A 23,344-nucleotide genomic window follows, 5' to 3' on the forward strand; every position below is an offset into this window, starting at 1 on the left:
CCCAAAACCCCACCAAAAAACCCCACCAAATTCCCCTATAAGGCTTGACCCAAAGCTAAATGAAGTAATACAATTCTCTTGAATTCACTGGGCTTTGGATCCTTGTCTTTTGAGTCTGTACCATTTAAACATAGTTAAAGTACTTAGAAACAAAGGAAAAAAGATGCTTAGGAAAATTACTAAACAACATCTGGTGTGTTCATGTCTGCTTCATTCTCTTCAGCTATGAAACGATGTTTTTCTTCTTTGCTACGTTATAGGTAAAATGTGTAAGAGAAAATATCGTTATAAATACTCCTTTAAAACAATCATGTCTCTGCCTAACCATCAAAGCATCTTTCTATTTGCAGACATCTAGGAGCAATAACTTTCTTACTTGTAAATACTATAAACTTTCATCCTGTGCAAGATATTATCAGAATGGCTTCTAAGGACTTTTCTTAAACCTTCCATTTTTTTGTCTTTATTAAACTTTCTTTTTTCTCAAGCTCCTCATAATCTACATTGTGACTTCCTGTGTTTATAAAACTTTTCATGTTTATTTCAGTGCCAGTTTATATTCATTCTAATTTTAATTTTCCAGTTTTGATCTTTAAGGGGAAACAGTATATAGGAACAAGCTCTCAAATAATTATTTCACTAATATAGTTTTGTTTGATTTCAGTCAGCTAGTCTCAGTGAGCTCAGAATCAAACCCAACATGTATTAGGAACCTGATAACCACAAAATTATCACTAGCTGCATAATTCACTATACCCTATGACAAGATCAGGAGGGGATATTTCTGGGAATACGTCCCATTGCCAGAGGCAGGGGGAATTATGAGTCCATATCTCAAGTCTGGACCAGATCCTAGTGTAGAAGAGTAGAGGAGACAGACATTTTAATGCTGCTTAGCCTAGAAGTTGCTTTGTGTAAAAAATGCTTTTTTGGTTTAAAGAATAGTACTACAAACAGAAATGCTAACTCACTGTTGTACTTTCTTTTTATGTAGATACCCTGCAGTCACAGCTTATCAATATGGGTGTTATTCCTACCTTAGTGAAATTGTTGGGTATTCATTGCCAAAATGCAGCTCTGACAGAGATGTGCCTTGTTGCATTTGGCAATTTAGCAGAACTTGGTAAGTCCACAATATTAATCTCAAATTTACATCCAGTTTTTGTGAAGTTAAATCTTAAGACTAACAAAAGCTTTGCACTGATGCTTGTTCCATTCCTTTTGGTACATTCAAAATTTAAAGCAAGCAATTTTTGCTTGTTGTCTCCAGAATCTATAGATGTCTGTCTTTTTTTTTCCCTTCAGTAACTGAAATTTATTTGGGTGCTTAGTACAACCTTATGTTTTATGTTAACGTTCTTCCATGCAACTAAGCACATTTTAAATCATCTAAATAGTATTTCCTGAGCGCTGCTACTTACTGTGAATTATTTATTAATAATATAAATAATGTATCCTGGTGTAGCTCCATGAAGTTATATCGGGATTAAATTTGGCTCATGGAAATCACTGAATGAAACTGAGACAGGCACAGTTCATAAATCTGCCTATACAATATTCTTTCAGGTGTAGAGTTTCAACATGTTCTAGTCTAACTACTTGTATGCACAAATCATAAATACTACTAAACTGTAAATGTTATTTTTAGCAAGTTTAGTTACAACTTCATTTAATTTGAAGATTGTGGTCCCGCTTTGATCTAATGTCTTTGCAAGTAAGTGGGCTAGTTTTCACTGGAATTCCACCAAGTGTAAACCAACAGGTTGTTAGGGCCCATGTTTTATTATCGCTTGTGTTTTACATTGCTGTTCTTCTTTTGCTAACCTATTCTGTGAAATTTTCCTTTTATGAGGTTTTTTGCACTGGAGTACAGTAATATAGCAGTTATGATACCATCCTGTATTTCTAAGAAGATTCAGCAGTTCAAACTATGAAAAATGTATCTGTGAGTTTGTACTATTTGGTGGCCTGAATTTATTCGCAACTATCATAAGTTCATAGATTTCAAGGCCAGAGAGAATATCACGTTATCTCGTGTAGTCTGATCACATGCAAAATACCTTTGCTTATAGCATACAGGTCTACTTCACAAATCAACAACAGAAAGAGGATCAAAATAGCACTAAAGAAACAAATAGATCAGAGATCTTCAAGATGGGCACTGTGTATTGTGTGCAGAAAATATAATGAGTCATATACTGGAAATTATAGTGCTAAAATGCAACTAAAACCATAAGGATATTAAATATAATAAATGGTATCTTCACTGAGAACTACATTTCCTTTCCCTCTTTGGAAAGATCCAGCTCTGTCCAGCTGAGTAATAAGAACCATGGGAAAGAAGCTGAACAGCAGCTGCTTCCCTTCCTGTTCCCATAGCTGAAAACATGCTCGTTCTTTAAGATTGGCACAAAATTAATTTAGCTTGTAATACTTTAATCTCCCTTAAACAATAGCTTAGTCAATCACATCGTGACTGTAATATTTTATTTTTGCCTTGTAACTTCAGGGAATTTTATTGTGAGGTTGTCATTTTTCATCACTTAAGGGACAACTGCATTGCATGGATCCCTTGAGAAGTATTATACAAAACTCTTACTCTGTGTCAAAGCAGGGCAAAAACCCAATAAAGAGAGTGATGGTTCTGCTTTTAAAAATACTGGAAAGATCAAAAATCTACTTAGAATATGCTATGCAGTCATGCATATTGAGAGAAAACAATAATGAGATGTGCATAAAAGGGCTAGGTCTGCACTTCATGCTTTTCCCCAGTCCTTGGGGTCAATTCTACATTAAAATAAACCCTAATCATCCCTTAGAGCAGCAGCCAAGGTGCTGGAAGGTTTTCTAACTACAGATGGCCCTCAGGAGGTGGCAACTGGAGAATGCAGAACACCAGCCCTACCACCTGCATCCCCTGTAATACTGCCAGTGAGGAGGAATAAGATACAGGCAACAGAATAAGAGATGCTTTTGTTGAATCTACATTTGAAGAACCGTTATCTGCTGGCTAACCTTCTGGTAGCAAGCTAGCCCATCTGTAAAGCTGCTTTATGCTATCTGTGCAGTATGAAATGGCCCTGCAACAGCCACACACAGATTTCAAAGGAAATGTCACCATCATCATGAGACTGTGTAAATATTAAAGCATCCTGTACAACTCTTCATCTCTCCTATAGAAAATGCAGTAAATTATCTGCTAATCTTCTTGTTAAGCTGAGGGGAATCAAAGACTTAATATATACTTTTGTAATGTTACTGTTTCTATAGCTACCTTTACATTCTGTTGGGCAGAAACAGCCCCAACAGCCTTGATCAGATATTTACATATTTTTAACAGCCTTAATCATAATAAATTCAGGTCAGTACATTTATCTTAAAGTGTTAGACATTTTTCTTTTCATTTAGTGACAAGCACAAGTCTATTGTTCTTGTCTGTGAAGAGCACCGTTAGTCATCTTACTGAGTAAACCTGGTAATAAAGAGAAAAAAATAGTCCTACCTTTTGATGTGGTTTGTTTACTTGATATTGAATTTTTCCTTTTGCTTCACAGAGTCAAGTAAAGAGCAGTTTGCCTACACAAACATTGCTGAAGAGCTTGTGAAACTGTTCAAGAAGCAAATAGAGCATGATAAAAAAGAGATGATTTTTGAAGTTTTGGCTCCCCTGGCCGAAAATGGTGAGAATTCGCTTTTTTTTCTTACACTATTTTTTATTCATTCCCTTATATGTATTTTGGTATATTGGTGTCTTTTCCAGGGACTAAATACAGAGTAACTGGCTGCCTCATTCAGAAGCCACCATGGCTGATCCTTGTGATGATAGTTTCGTATAAAATGAATAGGTCTTAATTGTCTGAGCGTATGACAGGAGCCAACAAACTGTTGATGCTAATTCCACCTCCGATTCATTCTGTATATAACTATATTTTATTTCACTGTACCTGCAGTGGGAATATCAAAAGCCCCTTTTTAGAGGGCTTGACAACATTTGTCTGCAAAACACTGGCTCAAGCATTCATAGTCCGTTACAGCACCAGAACATCAGTCATTACGTCATTTCCTGGGATTGCAGAACCGCTGGCAGCTCCATTTCCTACGGACCTTATTTTTGCAATGGGCATGTTAATTGCAGAGCTAAGAGCTGGACACTCTCCCCCTGCTATTCGTTGAGAGATCCCACACATTTAATTTGGGTGTTTGCTGGCATGTATTGTGGTAGCCCCAGGTAGCCCCAGGAGACTTGAGTTTCATTCACTGCTAAGCCAGAGCTTGAAGTGTTGGAAGTGATGTGTGCCCGATCACCCCTCCGGGATGTTCCTCCCAAAGGAATTCTGAGTGGTTCGTTTTATCTACCATCTGCCCTTAAAGGAAATGAAGAAATGAGTTCACAGGTGGAGCTGGACTGAAGCGGGAAGCAGTTCTGAGTATGGGAGATATCGCAGTATTTGATGACTCTATAGCCTTGTTTTAATCACCTCAGCATTAAAGCTTGTTTGAATGGAATAAATTACTAGATAGAATTGTAAACTCTAAAGATTTAGGTTTCATCCTACTCTGTTGTACACACACACTCTGTCTGTGTCTGTTTTACATAGTATAAATCAAGATAAATTTTTACTTCAATTAAAAAAGTTACTTTGTCTTTTATTTTAAGTGGTATGTGAAAACAGGATTCCTTTTTTCAGTTTTAAAAATTCACATTTTGCCAAAATGTATTCATTTATTATATAGTAGCTAGCAAGTTGCTCTAAGATAGTTCCATCCTTGGAGACTCACTGAACTGGGTCAAACCTTTTGCGAGTTTGACATATTTCAGTTCAAATGCTTAATTTTTCATACACTGTGTTTTATAGTCGCAATAAAATTTGATAAGTTTACTGCTGCTGAACATAACTCAGGCACTTGCATGTTATGAGGTAGTCAGCTGAACTCTTCCACTGTGAATTCAAGGCATACTTAAATGAGTTCACTGTGCTGGTATTGTTTAGGTACTTTTGATTCTAGATAATTAGCAATAGGTCTGAAGGCAAAAAAATCTAAATTAAGTATTTGCAGAGTCTGGATTTTGGTGGTTGGAGTTTTTTTTGTTTTGTTTTGTTGTTGTTTAAGCATACTGGTGTAGCAATTTATATTTCAAATCACAGAACATCTGCAACCTGGTATTCTGTAACTAAGGGAACTCTGTTTTTTCAAGTACCTCAGTGCAAAAGTGCCTGTTTAAAAAAATCCCAACTGGGTATTTTGCATTCCCTAACAAAGTGCCTGAGAAGGTCGGCCACTCTGAGAGGAACAATGAATTTCACTCAGGCAGAAAGCCTAGCGACAACAGGAAATTGAGAGTCAGACACATCCTTCACCAGAGGGAGAACGCTTTTCCTCACCCAACTGTCACTTGTAAACTATATGGAAAAAAAAATATTTCCAAAGCTTTGGCCTTTAAAAATGTTTTAACTTGGGTTAAACTCCTTGTTAAAACACCATTTCATGCAGAAAGCTAAGAGAAATCTATTTATTTGCAAATTTCTGCAGATTTGTGACTGTGCTTTCTAAAATCAGCATGCAAAAACTACCAGAATCACTATCACATAAAAAGACATAACACAGCATCAGATGACCTGCAATTTCCACTTAACAGAAAGGGAGTTTAGGGATGTAAAGGAGATTCCCAGCTCCAAGTTCCCAAGGAAAAATCTGATAAAGATTGTGTTGCAGAAATAACAGAAAAAATAGTGCTCCCAAGTCCTACATCACCACCTGAAAAACATGTTTATCGCCTTCTCTGTTGGGCCTTGTTTCCAATAACAACTGAGTTTGCCCCATCAGTTTCTAGTTTTTCTTCAATCACAAGTTTCTCTCCCAACCCAGCCTTTTGGATTTGGCCTCACTGTACTCTTCCTGCAGCCCTTTTCAACGAATGGCAGAAATCTTGGCTCAGCTAAAAGAAATAGGTGATTACTTGCTCTGAGATTTCATCAAAAAGTTCTGTATTTTACACTTGCGTGCCTCAGTGAAGTCAGTAGCTCTTCTGTACGTGAAATAGAATAAGAAACCCTAAGTTTGTTCTGCAGTACAGTCCATAGTCTTTGGAAAGCCCAAACATGGCACAGTCCTTATGAGTCTGCTGCATGACGACTGAGATGCCAGAAGTTTGCTGTAGAGAAATATCTGCATTTTTGAGAAGTGAAGAGCAGCTCCATACAGTTTCAGTGTATAGTTGTGTTCTAAAGGCAGTCCAGAGCTGGGGGAGCGCTTGGTAGATGAATAATAACAGAAGTTGGCCCTGAGAATTTAAAATAAAGAAGTTGCAGTTTTATCTACACAAGCTGTCAGTGAGACCGTTGACATTACTACTTCTTTTCACAGTCTGTCCTGCGTGTATGTACAATGGATGTATTTAAAGTCATGATTCTGACTCCTATTATCCATGCTATTCTTCAGATGTCATTAAACTGCAGCTGGTTGAAGCAGGCTTGGTGGAGTGCTTACTTGAGATCGTCCAGAAGACTGTGGACAGTGACAAAGAGGATGATATTGCAGAGCTTAAAACAGCTTCTGATCTTATGGTTTTATTATTGCTTGGAGGTAAGTACGATGTGTCATCATCTTCTGCAAAGCAACAGCAGATACCTGTAATGCCATTTGGCTGCTGAATTTTACTAATTTTCTAAATAACCTAGAGAACCTGCTACCTGCCAGTTAACATTTAATGGGTCAGATTTTGTCTCTCATCCCATTGCAGGACTAGACTAATTGTAGTGAAGCCAGCAGAGCTTCACAACTACAAAGAGAAGAATTTTCCCTAACAAACGCTTCTTTGGCTTGCTGACTGTCTATGCTTTTTACCCCAGATGAATCCATGCAAAAGTTATTTGAAGGAGGAAAAGGCAGTGTGTTCCAAAGAGTACTTTCATGGATTCCTTCCAATAGCCATCAGCTACAGCTTGCAGGAGCACTGGCTATTGCAAATTTTGCCAGAAATGGTAAGACTATGCCATAATAGCTTATGTAAATTTATCTGTGCCCTTCTATTATGCTTTGTCTGTACAGCTGCAAACAAAAACTGCGTGTCGTGGTAAAGCTCATGTTGAGCTATACAGCAACATCAGCAGTTTTATACTTTACAATCCTGAAGAGTGTTAAGCCTACTTTAAAAATACTGTTTCACGTTTGTAGAGACGTATAGGGGAGTTCTGCCTTCTTCAGTGTTTCTTATATCACTCTTCTAAATTTGTCATGAGCACTGCAACTCCCATTGATGATGGTGGTCAAATTCTCAACAATGAAATCTAGAAAGGACAGGGAAATAACCCTTATATTCTTAAAAAGCTCCTGTAAAAATCTTAGTAATAATCTTCCATTCATAAGTGACTTGTCTCATCTCACGCAGATGGAAACTGCATCCATATGGTGGATAATGGCATAGTTCAAAAGCTGATGGATCTGCTAGACAGACATGTGGAGGATGGAAACGTAACTGTGCAGCACGCTGCACTGAGTGCTCTCAGAAACCTGGCAATTCCTGGTAAGCCTCGCTTTGCATTGCTGATTAACCAAAGGTGAAATTCTGTTCTCCCACTGCACCCCGCCAGGGGATGAGGGTGGGAGAACCAACTGATGGTCCTAGAGGCAGGTCAGACTGCTGCTTTTCATTCAGGCCGATCACCGCCTTTATGTCTTTTGCGCAGCAGTGGTGACAAGCAGTTTGAAATACGTCACAGGCCTATTCACCATCCTTTGCCGCTTTGAGCCTACAGTATTATCCCCCACCAAGGAAAGGGCAGCTTTGTAACAGGCAGGGAGCTGAGGAGGCCTTGGATATGATTTCTCAATCCTTTCTGTGCAGAGTATTGCTTTTTTGTTTGTTTGTTTTGTTTCATGTGGGAATTCTCTCTCTCAGCTGAGGGTCCCCATCAGAGAGCAGTGCCCACTTTGTTGAAACACTGCATCTTACTGTAACTTCCTGAGGCTTTAACAATTCCCAAATTAGAGCTGGAGGTAGACTGTTAGAATAGCCAGCCTACTGCAATTAGTTACTGTTCATAGGCAATGAACTGAATGCTAATTTTGTCATCTATAATAACTTAATTTGTATGAGTTTTGATTACCCAAGCATAAAAGGCAGAGCACAGACACATAAAAACAAAGCAAGTCTCTAATACTTGTGTATGCTTTCTCGTACCAAGCCAAAAATAAGTCTTTCATCCATTTAACATTATTTTACTATTTTCAGTTTTGACAAACAGTAACTTTCTAAGAACAATCATGCATACGTAACTAAACCCATGCAGCTTTAGTGGTATGCCATTTGCTTACCTTTCTCAGGTGATTAATTCTATTAATGACCACCAGTCAGCAAGCTGCCCTGCAGCCTACACTCAAGGATGTCTTGCCAGAGACCTACATAAGATTTCATGTATATTTTTATAGAAAAATTAGCAAGTAATAACTGGCCTCAGTGATGAACTGCTTGTTAAACACTACTTTGAATATGAAATAAGCACTTTTTTCTAAGTACAATATTGAACCAAGTTTGCACCTTACATATATTTCAGAGCGTTCCATGAAAGTGGAGAACGTAGACTAGTGAAGGGGATGAAAGAGAGTTTGGGGGGGCCAATACAAGGACTACAGGCTCCAGACACATCAGGCCACAGTGTTGTTTATATAAGTATTGGAACTGGGTAGGAGGTTATTCTGCTAATTGGATGCTTTAGTTCCTTTGCCTACGTGAAATAGAAGAGTGGTTTTGGGAATCAGAGAACTTTCCTCATATTTGGGGGTGCAAGTACTAGTCTGGGCTTCTACTTGATGCATTTTGTGGAAGACACCTTTCCTACACCAAGGGAGAGAAGTCTAGCCTTCAGTTTATGTTCAGGCTGAACACTGAAAATTAGATGTGCATGCTAGGAAAAAGCACTTAATTGCACACCTGTGTCTTAGCAACCATGACATTTTTCCACAACACAGTATTCTCAGTGCACACTCATGTTCCTGAAGTCTGTGTTCACAAGCTATTTTTCAAATTGTGTCTGAAAGTTTGCTTCAAGACCATCTTGGAAATAAACTGCATCTTCTAGAAATGTTCTTGAGATCATCCCTGTTCTTTATTCATGCAGTTGTAAATAAGGCTAAGATGCTATCAGCTGGTGTTGCAGAAGCTGTATTGAAATTTCTCAGATCGGAGATGCCCCCTGTTCAATTCAAGCTGCTGGGAACATTAAGAATGTTAATAGATGCACAAGGTAAAAATAAACTGTTCTCTATGTTAAGTGATTCTCTTTGGTTCAGTCTGTGATATGCTGCCAAGCTTCTTAGAAGAGAGAAGCAAAGGGGGTTTTAAAATTTTATTCCTGAAGTCTTTTAATAAATCTAATATATATGCAAAGGGAGAGGAATGTGGGTTGATTTTTTTTCAGAACTCCAAAATTGACTACCCGGGACCCTCAGAATAGGTGTCAAATGCTTATTTACTTTCATACTTCAGAACTCTCCTACACTGTCACATTACGAGTGTGTATTGAGGCATGTTTTAAGCTACCACTCCTGTTTTGCTGTTCACTTACTGCATTTCCTGGCTCTACCTAGCTCCTTGGAACAGACTAATGCATTTGTTAATTGATAAACTACAATTTCAAAATGAACAAGCACCTTTTATTTTAACAGCTTGTTCCAGGATGACAATTTATAAGATCAGAAGTCTGCTAAAAACCAATAGTAGTTAATGAGCTAAATTAGCCAAGTATTTATTTTTGACACAGTCCTGCACATCTTTTCAAAAGATCCATTCTAGTTCTAGCAAAGCTATTAGATGTGAAATGGGAATTCATTGAAGAAACTTATGTGACTTATAAAGCCTAATCTAACCGACACAGTGCTGCCTTCTGGCAGCACTCCCTCCTGGTTTTAAATTTTTGAGCTACTCACCTGGGGTGTGACATCACCTGTATTTTCCTTACTCTTAAACAATGCACAAGCCTCATTAACTGGGCTGATAAGTTGTTTTCAAAGACTGGATTATGTGTGTTTTTCTGTATTTTGCTTCCATTTTGACTGGCTTTACTTGCTTCCATGCAATCTAGACTTCTCCCACCATTAGTGCAAGCTAGTGAAGTTCTGCCTAACAAACTCCTTCTAGTTAGTAACTTTCAGCTTATTTTTCTAGCACTTACTTTAAAAAGTGACAACTTTTTTGTTGTGTTGTTGGCTCCGGCATCACGTAGCAGAAGCAGCTGAACAGCTGGGCAAAAATGTAAAACTGGTGGAACGATTGGTGGAGTGGTGTGAAGCCAAGGATCACGCAGGTGTGATGGGAGAGTCCAACAGACTACTTTCTGCACTTATACGACACAGCAAATCAAAAGTAAGTTAGTGGTGAAAAAGGTCAGCTTATAAGAACTAAGAGCTATGTCTGCACTTGATATTGGTAGCCAAGCCTTCCAGTACGTAATCCTTCTAGAGAGCCAGGCTGGTTAATTCATGTGTTACATTTCCCTGGCCTCTGGGACCTGCCAGTCAGACACAAGCAACAGCTTTAAATGCTTCCTGGAACTGCATAGTTTTTAAAAAAAATTAAACAAAGGAAAACAATTTCAGTGGCTGGCCAGTTGAAGGAACACTGTTAGGATTCACGTGGCTAAGTCTTGACTTATTTTTATTTATATTGTGTCCTGTAGAATTTCAGCATGCCATATTTTCTACATCTTAATGATGCTATATATGAAGGCTCATTGCACTCAGTTGTTATGATCTTGCTATACATTTATATAAAACTGAGATCCAGAAATAGTCTGTTCCCCTACTCTTCATATAGTATACTTAAGAGTTTTAAGATTCTAACGAATCATTAGAAATGATCATTTATTCCAAATTCTAACAAAAGCTTGCACGTACATGGCAAAAGGCATGACATTAAGAGAAACTATGGGACAGATGAGTTCTGTCCCTCACATCACCTTTGCATCAACAAATACCTTTACATAAGCAGTCCAAGTCCACTGTACTTGCTCAGGAAAGTATTAGGCAAAACATAGCCTTAGAAAGGACAAAAGCATCTCCTCTGGAAACAAGCTATTTCGGGCTCAGACTTCATTTAGTGTGTTCACTGATAGAAACGCAGGCTGCATGACTGAGCTTAAATAGCAAGTGTGATTCAGAGAACTCAGACTTTAACAGTGACCTCTTCGTTCATGCATGGCATTTGCAAAGTGAAAAACGTGTTGTTGACCTGATCTATACTGACCCTCTCCAAAACCAAATCAACAAGCCTTAGAGATTTAAATCTTTGCTCATGTCTAATATTACTGTCTCCAATACCTATTCTCCATTTTATGTTCTGCCTCTAAAACTGATCAGGTTTCATTTTTTCTGAGTTCTCATTTTTTCTACATCACCACCCCCCCCAGTCCCCAAGGTGCATGCGTAGATGGCATACGCTGCCACAGATGCAAGTTTTTATCAATACTCTCTACAGGAAAACAATTCCATTCTAAATACAGAGACACTATTGATGGCATCAAATAGACATTAATACAGAAGTTAACAATTATCACAGATGAACTTTTGTGTGGTTTATGTACTCATAGAGGAAACTTGACTGGAAGAGGAAAACAGAGCTGAGAGGGTGGGTTTTTTAATGCTTGTACTGCCCTCTAGGTTTGAATATGAGTACAACTGTATGGTTCTTTACAGCACATCAGATCTGAATTTGGTTTTTAATTTTAAAGGATTTGGAGTAATATTTACAAAGGCGACAGTAGTTTAGAAAACTTATGCCTCGTTCTAAAATATGGAGTAGGTACTTGTGAGTTAAGCCACACTAGCACCAAACCTGACTGCTGTCATCTCTTCTATCTATTTGGTACTGCCTATTAGAGGGTGATGTTCACCTACAAAATAAAAAACTTTGATGTCAAAGATGCTGATCGATTCCCAAGGGTTATATAGCCAAAATTCCACACTAATTGAAAGAGAAATTAGCAGTTCCCAGATTATTCCATGAAGTCTCAAAACTACTTTGGAGTTCCACCAGAAAATCACAAATAATAAAACACATCATTACAAGTAAGGAAAAATATAAAAATACTTACATGCTTGCGTACATTATGTCATTCAGGAAAAAATAGGTTTTAAATGTGAAATTCTTGAGTCATTAGGCTCTGAGTTGTGCCACTAGCATCTTCAGTATGATTTTCTAAAAATATTTCAGTTTTTCAAGGATTATGATCATATTGTGTCTGTTTCCTTGCGTAAAGAATGTCGCTGCATAGCCTGTGCAAGCACTGGGAACATAAATCATTCTAAACACATGTATCAGTTAAGGAGTTTTGGCTTGTGGCTGGAGTTAAAGGGATATGTGCCTTAAATGGAAATTAAACACATTGATTAAAAATTTGAATCAGATTCTTATTTCAAGAAATAACTACTATTTCAAAACTTTGTGCACCCACAGAACAAATAAAAAAATAATAAAAACCAAACCACATTTCCGTGAACAGTTTTCCTTTGGCATGCCAAGTTACCTGATTTTTAGGCAAAGATTTTGCAAGTATTTTTGGGACATATAATAGTGAAAACATTAGGTGCAGACTCACTTTTTTTAATGATAAATAACAAGTAATCAAAGACCTGCAGACACCAGGAATCTTTATTCATCCTTTGTCATATATGTAAGTTGGATCAAATTTTGGACTTGAAAACAGAATCCCAGCTGCTTATTTTTAAACTGCTTTAAAGCCATTTAACCCAGTCACATTTTCATCTCCTAGATACTGGGCAACAGTTCATTTTAATTGCTGGCTTTAGAACAGAAACCAACACACTGGTATCCCATAACTATCCTTTCCTAACCTGCTTTGTATTTGAAGGACAATTCCACAATACATCAAGAGAATGCTGCTCATTTTCCTGCCCATTTCTAAAAATCTTTTTTCAAGTCACCATTTCTATTATGTAGTAAGGTGTAATATTTGTGATCTCTCTGAACATTTTGAAGAAGCTCTGAAAATTCATGGAGAGAGATGAAGGATTTGATAACTTTATTAAAACTATGTTCTTGTGTCTCCTTATCCCAAATATATGGTTTGTTGGGTGCTTTTGATAAGCTGCTCTACACAGCACAACATAAAGGGAAAACTAATCATCTTTGAACACCAGCTGAGTTCAAACATAGCAAAGAGTGAACTCATTGTTAGGCGATTGATGGCATGCCATGAGAACTTGGCTTACAGAGTATAACCTGGAAAAGAGTTAGTTACCTGTGTCTTAAGTTAGTCATGTGCTTTACTGCCTTGGTTTAACAGGTTGTATCTTATAATTGCAGAGGAATAGCAGATGGTTTATAGGCCCACATGCATGTACATTTGTGTATAAAGTGATTATATGTGCATAAAGCCAACAGGTATCCTTACCCAAATATAACATAGCATCCATGACAATTTCGTTATTTAATACGGTTTGTATGCAATGCAGAATTTTTTCATTTCTATGTTATTTATTTTAGGATGTAATTAGGACCATTGTACAGAGTGGTGGCATCAAGCATTTAGTAACCATGGCAACCAGTGAACACGTAATAATGCAAAATGAAGCTCTTGTTGCACTGGCATTAATAGCGGCTTTAGAGTTAGGTGAGTATCCCAACAGCTAACTCTACCTGTTTTCTTTCCAGTCTGTACCCAAGGGAAGTCATAGAGGGAGAGTTGTGCGAGTTTCTTTTGCAATGTAGAGCTGCTTCCTCCTTCCACCTGCCTTTCAGTAGCATGGAAATACATGACAGTTCATGCAGACATAGGCAGGCAGTAAGATTACGCAGAAAACTGGAGTTTCCTGGTAATGCAGTGTCTGCTCCATCATTCTGGTAGGTCATCACGTGATCTAGGAAAGGCCCTTCAACATAACTTTCAGATTTTGTGTAAAACCCAGAAGGCTAACAGTTAAGAAAATTATACTTTAGAGCGGAGACTATATGACCCAAGTACATTCCTACACTGGAATGGTTAATCCCCTTTTGAGAGGGCTTATCAAAGTAAAGCTTTCACTTACGTAATTAGTGAGAGCTAGAGAAAACACATAGAGGTGGATAACGCCACCAAAATGTCTTTAGTATTATTATTAAGTTCCACAGAAATAGGTGCAAGAGTTGCCATACAAAGACAGAGATGATTACATGTCTTGACCTGCCTTTGTAGTACCTCAGCTTACCAAACAAAAAGGTAAATGCCCAACAGAAGTTTTGTTTATCCTGTTTGCTTGCTTATTAACTAAGATAAGGAACTAAATAAGCAACATTACATATTGTTGCTCTTGATTTCATCTCTTGCCATTGAGTACTACAGGAATGCTATGTTCAACTTCCAAATCACTGCCAATGCCAACAGGGAATTGTTTTAATTAAAAGTGTTCCTATTGACATGAATCATCTAACCTTTCTTTGTCTTGTCTTCAGACATTTAAGCCTGAATTCAGTATATGTTTCTTAGAAAACTACAGAGGAAGTAACTCCCACTGCTCTTGAAAAGTTATGCAGAGCCTTTATCGTGGACCCTGAGCTCCCTCTACCATGGAATCAAGAATTACACTGTCTGCCTTTGAGTAAATCTTTTCCAAAATTTGAGTAAATGATTGCCAAAAGCAAATGCAGGCAATGGGAGTCTTGAAAGCTGAAATATTGCAGGTGTTGGCCTAAATATCTAGAAAGCCTGGTGGCTTTTCCATGAGCTCACTGCACATTTAAGATTGGATTTTATCATTAAACTCTGTGATTGTCCTTTCAAGTAGTTACGCTGTTTTACATTTTTATAGCAAGAGCTGTGATTCCTATCATCATACCATGTAATATGTGCTTCAGTTTTATGCCAAAGAGTTATGTACCACAGCACCACTTTCACTACAGTGAGAGATCCATGTTTCAATAAATGGCTAATGCACAGAAGCATCAAATCAAGCACCACTTCCAGATTTACAAATTTTCACTTGTATTTCAGTCACTGCTGAAAAGGATCTTGAAAATGCTCAGCTTGTTCAGATTCTACATAGACTGCTCTCAGATGACAGGAGTGCTCCAGAAATAAAATACAACTCCATGGTGCTGATCTGTGCCCTTATAGGATCTGGTGAGTATTCAGGAGAACACTCTTACTTTCCTAAGAGATTTATGTATTTAAAGTTAGTTCTCTCTTTTAGCCTGAACATAAGAGCATGTGCAAACACACTCTGAGACTGGTTGTCTGTTCTGAATGAATGTACACAGAAGGGTTCAATTTACTATGACACTTTAGTTATAGTGTTTATTTATAGTGTCAAGAAAGAGGCTGTTAACTCAGTTTTGGACATTAACTGCAGAAATTGGACTCTGGCTTCTGCAGGATGCAGCTAGCTCCAACTTCAACTGACAGGAGAGAAATGAAAGGCATTTAAAACTGCACAGTATCAGCCACTCTTTGCAAATATGCAGATAACAAAGACTTTATTTTCACCTTTAGCTGCAAGTTCCCCATAACTGATGTGTGATGGCTTTTTTTAATTGGTCAATTTAGTCAAGTAAAATTCAGTGGAATTTTGCAAGGAGCCTCCTCACTTTAGTTTTAAATTCCTACAAGAATGGTAGGAAATAAAGATACAGGTAATATTTGCAAGGGCACACATGCACACAAATGATTACTTAGTACAGCACGTAGGCTATAACCCTGCTTTAGGAAGGATCCTCACGCTTGCCTCCCTAGGAAAAGTCCTTGCCTCAGCAGCCCTCACATGCTTGGCCCACCAGGCACAACTTTTCACGGTTGCTTTGATAGACGACCAGGACATGCTCTAACACATGTCATTACTGGACACTGTAAACTCTAATCTTTCTGAGCTAACCCTCTGCTAAAGGTCAGACTGTTTAGAGGATGGTGTAGCAGGCTATGGTTTGATATTGCCCACACACAGGTGGGAAGTTGCAAACAAACAAACAAAAAAAACCCAAACCAAAACAAAAAAAAGCGAGGTATCACGGGGAAATTTGATTTCCAGCTGAGGTTTCAAGAAGTGGCTATGTTTCTTTCATTCAGTTCTTCAAGAACTATTTACTCTGTGGAAGGAGAACAAATTTCATTCCATAAAGGTTTCAGAAATTTACAGACAAAACAAGATGACAAAGGACTGGATTAAGTACAGAAAGGTGGAAACTCAGAGACTGTCTGCACACAACTTGCCAAGTGTGAAACATCTGAAGGTTCTCCAGAGATGAGTTTACAGCAGTTCAACTGAATTGATTAAAAGTTATCATAGCTAAGTGTGTGCTGTCTCTGTAAACAAAGCTGCTTTTTTTTTTTCTTAAACACAGTTCACCATGCCTATTGTAAGCATAACTCTGGTGACCTCTACATCTATGCGAGGGAATGCTGTATTACTGCCATCTTAAGGGAACAAATATTTATTTTTAGAGCAGTATATATATCTCAATTTACAAAGATTGTGCTCAAAATTTGCTAACAAACCTCAGCTCCCAGTAAGCATTCACTTTAATGTGAAGACATGTAATTTAGTTGTTACTCACAACTTTCCTGAGCCATTTGGTGCTTGGGATTATCCATCCATTTTAGAGCGGAAGCCTTTCTGCAGAGGTTCCCCCTCAGCCTCACTGTGATGTTCTTGTGAGTATTCCCACTGCTTCCAACTAAAATAATCATCCTCAGAAATTCTGCCTGACACTTGCATTTTCCCTTCCCTGAGTCTTGTCACCTGCAAGACTGACAGAGTTATTTAAAGCCAAAAACCTCTCAATTCCACCAGAGTAAGGAGCAGTCTTAGGGTGGTTTGGTTTTTTTAGGGTTATCCAACTGGCAGAGTTCAGTCTGCCACCACACTATAAACTTTGCCGAGGCATGAGGCATCTTAGCCTGCTCCCAGGGAACAGACAGCACATTACTGCAATACGCAGCAGTAAAGTTAAGGCCCAGCATTTGGCTGACCCAGTGTTCAGCCCTGCTTCCCGATTAACAAGACCTGGGTAAAAGTAGTGAGTACACCAAAGTAACAACTGAGCAACCCTGGTATTAACATTTTTAAACTATTGTAACCAAGGGGGGGATCAAAAAGCCAAATCTGCTCTTTACATGTGAAAATACTAAAATACATCTCTCTCCCAGCTTTGTTGCCTCTGACTCATTTTCACCAGTCTCCACACAGTGAGCATGTATATTTACATGTTTCTGTATTCTACTGTAAACAGACCCATGTAGCCATTTTAAAGCAACTGACCGCAGTATAGTTCCATAAAGACTAGAAGTGGTTGCACTGGTTTAATTATTGGTAAGATTAATTCTCCAGTGACTGCTTCTGTTACTGTCCTTTGTTACAGGGTATCTGGCATCCCATTTAACTTGATATCACCAGCAGCTGGGTGTTAAGCAGTAAATTGATATATATTTATATGTGATTTTTGCCATCTGGAAGTTGCCCTTGCAACTGAGTGAATGGATGGAAAGAGGGAAAAATGAGGACAATGGAAAATGGAAACATGTAACATAAAGAATCAGCAAAAGCAGAGCATTCATAGCTAGCACAGTCACTTCCGTGTGCGAGGGTCTCCAGGCTCACAGGAACCTGGATGTTAAACAGAACTATTCAGCCACTGTAAAGCCCAGTAAATTCCTGAAATTCAGTTCAGTAACACCTGCTTAAACATGATGGTATCTCAGAAGGAGAAAGAGAGCAGAAAGTGCTTACACAGCATAACTACCCCAACAGCTTCACTGACATAGCTCTGTATGTTCAGGCTCCCATGTGCACAGCAGCGTGAGAGTTTGAGCTCTTACACGGTAGGGGTTAAACTGCAAGAAAACTGAAAACATGTGAACAAGAAAGTAGGTAGGAAGGGAAACAAATGTCAAAGTTTGCTATTAAAAGAAGTAGTAAATGTGCACAGCATACAGCATAGCTATCTGGAACAGATGGTTGGGATTTCTCCTGGGAAGCTTGGGGATTAGGCCCCCCAGCAGTACCTGGGAAGCAAAAATATACGTAGGTATTTGTTGCTGAGTCAGAGTTCACTAGAGTGGCCTGAACAGGGCATGAAACAAAACCAACTGCTTTGGATCTCAACTGTGAGATGTCTAGAGTACTGGGCTTTGAGAAAACTCATTAATTTTTTTTTTTTAAATTGCTGTATTTTATGGGTTGTTCCTAACCTCTCCTTATTAATACAAAGTACAGTGCAATCCAGGATCAGAATCATAAAACAACTTCTCCCAGTTTCAAGTAAAACATAAGTGCTGTATACATACACACAAGCATTGGGCAGTGCACCATGTGTTGTATTTACTTCAGAGCCGAACTGTAAATGGACAGCAAACAGTGACCAAGTGGTGACACATCCATTAACCATCTCGCCCACTTCACACCCCCACACAAACAACCAGAGCTGATTTGATACAAATGATGTAGGAAACCTTTCAAGGCAAGGTCACTTGGTCAGGCTAGTTTAAGAAATAAAGCAGAAAAATATTTTCACTAAAAATATTTCCCAAGCATCTGTTTTGGAAGGTAATCCAGGTGAATTTTCTTAACTGCTATACAGCAGGTTCATGGTTCATCTCTACCTGAAATCCGTGGAATCTGTGCATGCCCCAGGCCCTGGAAATTTTTTTCTCCATCCTCAAAATCAATTCAAAAAAGTACACAGATTATGTATACACACACATTTGTGTGCTTATGCGTGTACACGGTTCAGCAGAAAAGTTTCTCACACGCGCCAGGCTTTTCTGTTCTTTTGCCCGTCTCATACAAAGCACCGTTTCTTTTACTATTTCTTTTTCCAGAACCTCTTCAAAAGGAAGTGCAGAGCATGGCGTTTCTAGAAGTCGTATCAAAACTCCGCAGCCATGAGAACAAAACTGTTGCCCAGCAGGCCTCGCTAACAGAGCAGAGACTTGCTGTAGAAAGCTGAGGAAGGTTTTGTTTCCAATGCATCCCATCACAGATTTCACCTTTGTCCTCCGTCCTGCTGCCGCTCCTGCTATGTTTTCCACTGTATCACTTGTGCATGTGTGTAATGTTCCCACACAAATTGATGAACTGCTGTAGGTACCCGTCCAAAAAGGTTTCTACAAATTCATAGGTGGTGTTAACATGAACCTGTCTCCACCCGTAACTGTTCTACTTGTATTCTTGTTGCTTGGGCCACATAGTAGAATGTGCATGTTGTAGTCCTATGATGACGTAGAGGTGGTACTACACAATGACTCTTTCCTCACACCCCCTAACTGCATAACAATGTACTACTAAATTAGGGACAATACAAAATGCAGCAAGTCCAGACTAGTGTGCTGACTGTAGGATTAAGAAGTAAATCTAGCTCCATTTTTGGTGCTTTGGAGATTCAGGTTTGAATGCAATGTACTGCTGCTCATTCACTGGTCTTGCCTATTAATGTCAAACTTGTGGTACCTAGAGGTAACAAATAAAAATTTCAGTGCTCTCACTTTATCCTGTGGTTTGTCCTTTTTTTGTGATCACATGCAGAAGCTGCAACTGCACCACCATGCACTGGTGAGGAGCCCTTTTTGTTCCTGGCTCTGGCCCCGACACAATCACTGCCTTTCAGTTGAGCGAATACAAAGAAAACCATTCTAACCACTTTCACTGTGTGTGCTCACACAGAAGCACTGTGTAGTTTAACGGTCATGCGTTTTAACAGGAATACACTATACAATCCGTATCCCATAAAGCTACGTGGGTATGAGTGCTCTCAGGCTTGCTTGGGATTGGGCTTTTGTTTGTTGGGTTTTTTTTGTAGACGGACTTTAAAGGCATATCTTGCAGCAACTTTTCAATAGAACCCCATCAAGTGAGAAATGCAGCATGCAAGTCTTCCTTTTCCTCCTTTCCTAGGTAAAGAACTTGGGAAATTGCCAGCATCTTATCTCACAGCTGCTCTTTTGTAGGTTTGTAACGTGCCAGCGAGCAAACCAGCAGACAACTCTTTGGCAAAACAGGGAGCAGTTGGGATAGCAGTTTCCAGCAAGCCAGCACATGTTATTTTTGACTGCGCAATACCATTGTCTAGCTTGATCAAGCCCACAATGCACAAAGACCACAAGATCTGTAACATTCTAAAGTGAACTCAGCATGCCCAGTGCTGAATTGCCAGACTCAGAAGTTTCAGGCTCCATTTTTTTATCAGCAGAAGTGTCAAACCCAGAGGCCAAGCACCCATGCAATCCCAGGCCACGTGGTTGCAAAATCACTGCTTTTGACCTTCCCAAATTCACTTCCCAGCTCCATGAAACCGCTGGGTATCCCACGGACACTGTGATGGGAAGATGCCAGTCATACTGGGAAGGGATTATGTATACAAGCTCTGTATGAGAAGAAACTTGCCCCAAATAGTCAGTTTAAGCTGAGACTGTACCAAAACACAGCAGATGCTACCAGAGTACTCTCACAGCAGAGATCTCATGTCCATTTAATCCAGTGCCAGAAACACACAGAAAAAGCCTCTAATATTAAACTGTACAACAGCCTCTTATTTAAAAAAAGAAAAAAAAAAAAGAAAAGAAAAGACATTTGCTAGGAATAGTACAATAAAGCCACAGACAGTGTGTAGAGCTGTGAACACAGACCAGGACCCCATGCCATCAGGCTCCAAATAACACAGAACCTCTGCGCTGCTGAACGTAACCAACATGTTTACGATCACAGTTCATAGCGGACCCACACGAGCCCGAGTTTTCTCAGGCGCGGAAATAATTTCCATTGATTTAAATAGATCCCAAAATACATTTGAAAGACCAGTTATCAATGACTTACCTGGTTCTAGAAAGAGATTATTCCTTTTGACATCAGTATAAACTGCAACTGTTCACACGAGCTGATCACACGTCAAGTTGTAACACTGACAAAATTCCCATGCACCTGGCTGTCTAACTGGACCTCAGGTTAAGCTTTAGCTGTATCCTTATCTCCAAATTTTTATTAGGGATACCACTGTCACAGCAAGCACAAACAAAAGCCAACACTGATATCCTACTTTCAGATGGTTTCCCTGGATGGAATATCAAGTGGCTTACATTTCCAGATAAGATCTGTGCTAAGCCTATACACAGAAGGAGAGTCTGCATAAGGGCAAAGATGGATGTATGTTGCAGTAGAAGGAGGTAATTGAAGAGACTGTGTTTATCCACACAAATGCTGTGCAGTTCTGAGGCATGCTGCAGCCAGCAGGTCATTTCTATGTAGCTGGTAAATCATTTATCCTCTGAGTCTCTTTTAATAAGAGAAACGGGATCTAAGGACATTACCATCACATGCATTTCACTACTCACTTGACTGAAGTCAACTGAATTGAAATTGCTGACAGTAGTTCTGATTAGATGTTTAGTAGGTAGATTACATCTAAGTAAAGCTTGACATCTGCGGCTCAGACTATTTTTATGACCATGACGCCAGGCATCGGGCCTTTTCATTTGTCTACTGCCACAGCAAACCAAGCTAAAACAATCACTGCTGCCACACTACACAGGGCAGGCACTACCTCCCTGGTGTGTTAACATTTGTCTGCATCTGTATGACTTCTGCAAGACCTAGCATCACACCAGTCAGGAAGATAAAAAGCACACATATATTTTTACATTTCACAGTGTGGAAACACAAGGAAAAGTTTCACCTCAGGTAAGGCACAAACCCCAATAATACAGGCCTTGGATCCAGAGGACCCATTGGTCAAATGAGATCACGAGACTCAGAAAAGGTAATTTGTTTCAAAAGTTCTAGAAACGATAACTAGCCTCAACTTCAAGAAAGAGTATGCAAGTCCATAAGTTTGACAGAATGCAAGTAGCCACCCCTAGTCTCCCCCTCAATTGTGAAAATGGCTTGTCCAAGTGTGTCACATCTATTGTATGCTACAAAGATTTAGGCAATACCCTTGACTTTGCTTCTTTTTGGTTGACTTCCGTTCTTCCTCCCTCCAAGGCCTCCACATTCACATTCGTATTTTGCCAAGCCATTTCTGTATGTTCAGATACATGTATATGCCTGAAATATGCAAAAGGCATTGAGCTTCAATTTGGATACAGAGGCACGCTTCTAAATCAGTCACAGTGGTGTTTTGTGGACAAAACTGTAGGTTTCAGATATTGAATTGGATTAGCTTGCTCTACAGTTTTTGAAATACTAAAAAACTGGGCTGCTTCCTCCTCTCTGTCTAAACAAGCACAAGACATCATTACTCATTTTTACCTGCACAATAAAATAAGCCAGCTCTCACTACTTCTGTTTAAGGATATGTTGCACTTAAAAAAGTGAAATTCCCACTTCCCTTTACAAAAAGTTTAATTAAGTCATGACAAGTCCCCTTTGTGCTGCTCCCTGCAAAGCAGCAACTTCTGAACAATTCAGGGTCACTAAAATGATTATGGGGAGAACTCCAACAGTTGTACTAACCAGCAGCCACAGCAGTCTGAGGAACACTGATGACCTGTCAGAAAGAAGCAGAGCATGTTCATTAGCCAGGGACTTCGACAACAGCTGACAGTAGATATGGCATCTTGTCATGTAGGGATGTGCTCTTCACATATTAGCCTATTATTCATTTAAGGGCAGCCGCTGGTGGTGTGATAATGTGCTTTGTGACTTAATTGGAACACGATATTCTACACTGTAAATGAGAGACTTGGGGATTTATTTCCCCTGTTAGTTTGGGGGAAGGCAAGTAGGGGGTCTTCTCCTGGCGGAATTTTGCATTAACGTATCTTTGTACCATTAACGTTAAGTGCTACATCAAGAGTACACATTCACTACATCATATTTCACGCAATTTTATTTATAAAATTGTAATTATCTAACAAATTGCATATAAAATGATTTACTTCAAGTAAATACAGAATACTGCACAACTATTAAAACTATTGTATTGTCCATCATAAGTGTATTAAAACATTCCTAAAAAATGCCTCTATTAAAAAACAAAAACCCAAGAACACAAGTAGCATGATCAAGACCACTTTCAATAGCTTAAAATGAATTACCAGGAAGTTGCATTAACTTCCTAAGTAGACTCCAGTTACATCCATTGAGATCAGCATGTGATACAATACCACAGTCTAATGCTAAAGATGACAAGTAATACATTATGCACCTGATCTATGCTTTTCTCCTAGACTGAAGGTAACCAGTCCGAAATCAGAAAACTAAAGCTCAAGCCAAACTCTACTGGGCATGCAGTTCTGTTATAGCAATACTTTCAATCGGTAAGTGTAGTTGGCTTTTACAATCAATTTTACAACTGATTAAAAAAAAGGAACACAAGAGAATACATTCGTATAAAAAGGAATGATACACAAAGGGTAAATATTGACAC

The 23,344-nt window shown here is 38.9% G+C and overlaps 1 protein-coding gene across 1 annotated transcript in view; it reads left to right on the plus strand.

Moving 5' to 3' along the window:
- Positions 1-19,470, plus strand: part of RAP1GDS1 (RAP1, GTP-GDP dissociation stimulator 1) — a 133,969-nt gene extending 114,499 nt beyond the window's left edge. Inside the window, exons 7-16 of the mRNA XM_010561037.1 lie at positions 995-1,123; positions 3,555-3,680; positions 6,442-6,585; positions 6,852-6,983; positions 7,391-7,525; positions 9,120-9,245; positions 10,224-10,363; positions 13,502-13,628; positions 14,985-15,113; positions 18,804-19,470. Coding sequence (XP_010559339.1) covers positions 995-1,123; positions 3,555-3,680; positions 6,442-6,585; positions 6,852-6,983; positions 7,391-7,525; positions 9,120-9,245; positions 10,224-10,363; positions 13,502-13,628; positions 14,985-15,113; positions 18,804-18,931 — 1,316 coding nt within the window. The 3' untranslated portion in view covers positions 18,932-19,470. The remainder of the gene's footprint in view (positions 1-994; positions 1,124-3,554; positions 3,681-6,441; positions 6,586-6,851; positions 6,984-7,390; positions 7,526-9,119; positions 9,246-10,223; positions 10,364-13,501; positions 13,629-14,984; positions 15,114-18,803) is intronic.
- The last annotated feature ends 3,874 nt before the right edge of the window (positions 19,471-23,344 follow it).

The sequence above is a fragment of the Haliaeetus leucocephalus genome, unplaced genomic scaffold (genome assembly GCF_000737465.1).
Source record: "Haliaeetus leucocephalus isolate CR32 unplaced genomic scaffold, Haliaeetus_leucocephalus-4.0 Scaffold140, whole genome shotgun sequence".
In the NCBI taxonomy this organism is placed as follows: Eukaryota; Metazoa; Chordata; class Aves; order Accipitriformes; family Accipitridae; genus Haliaeetus; species Haliaeetus leucocephalus.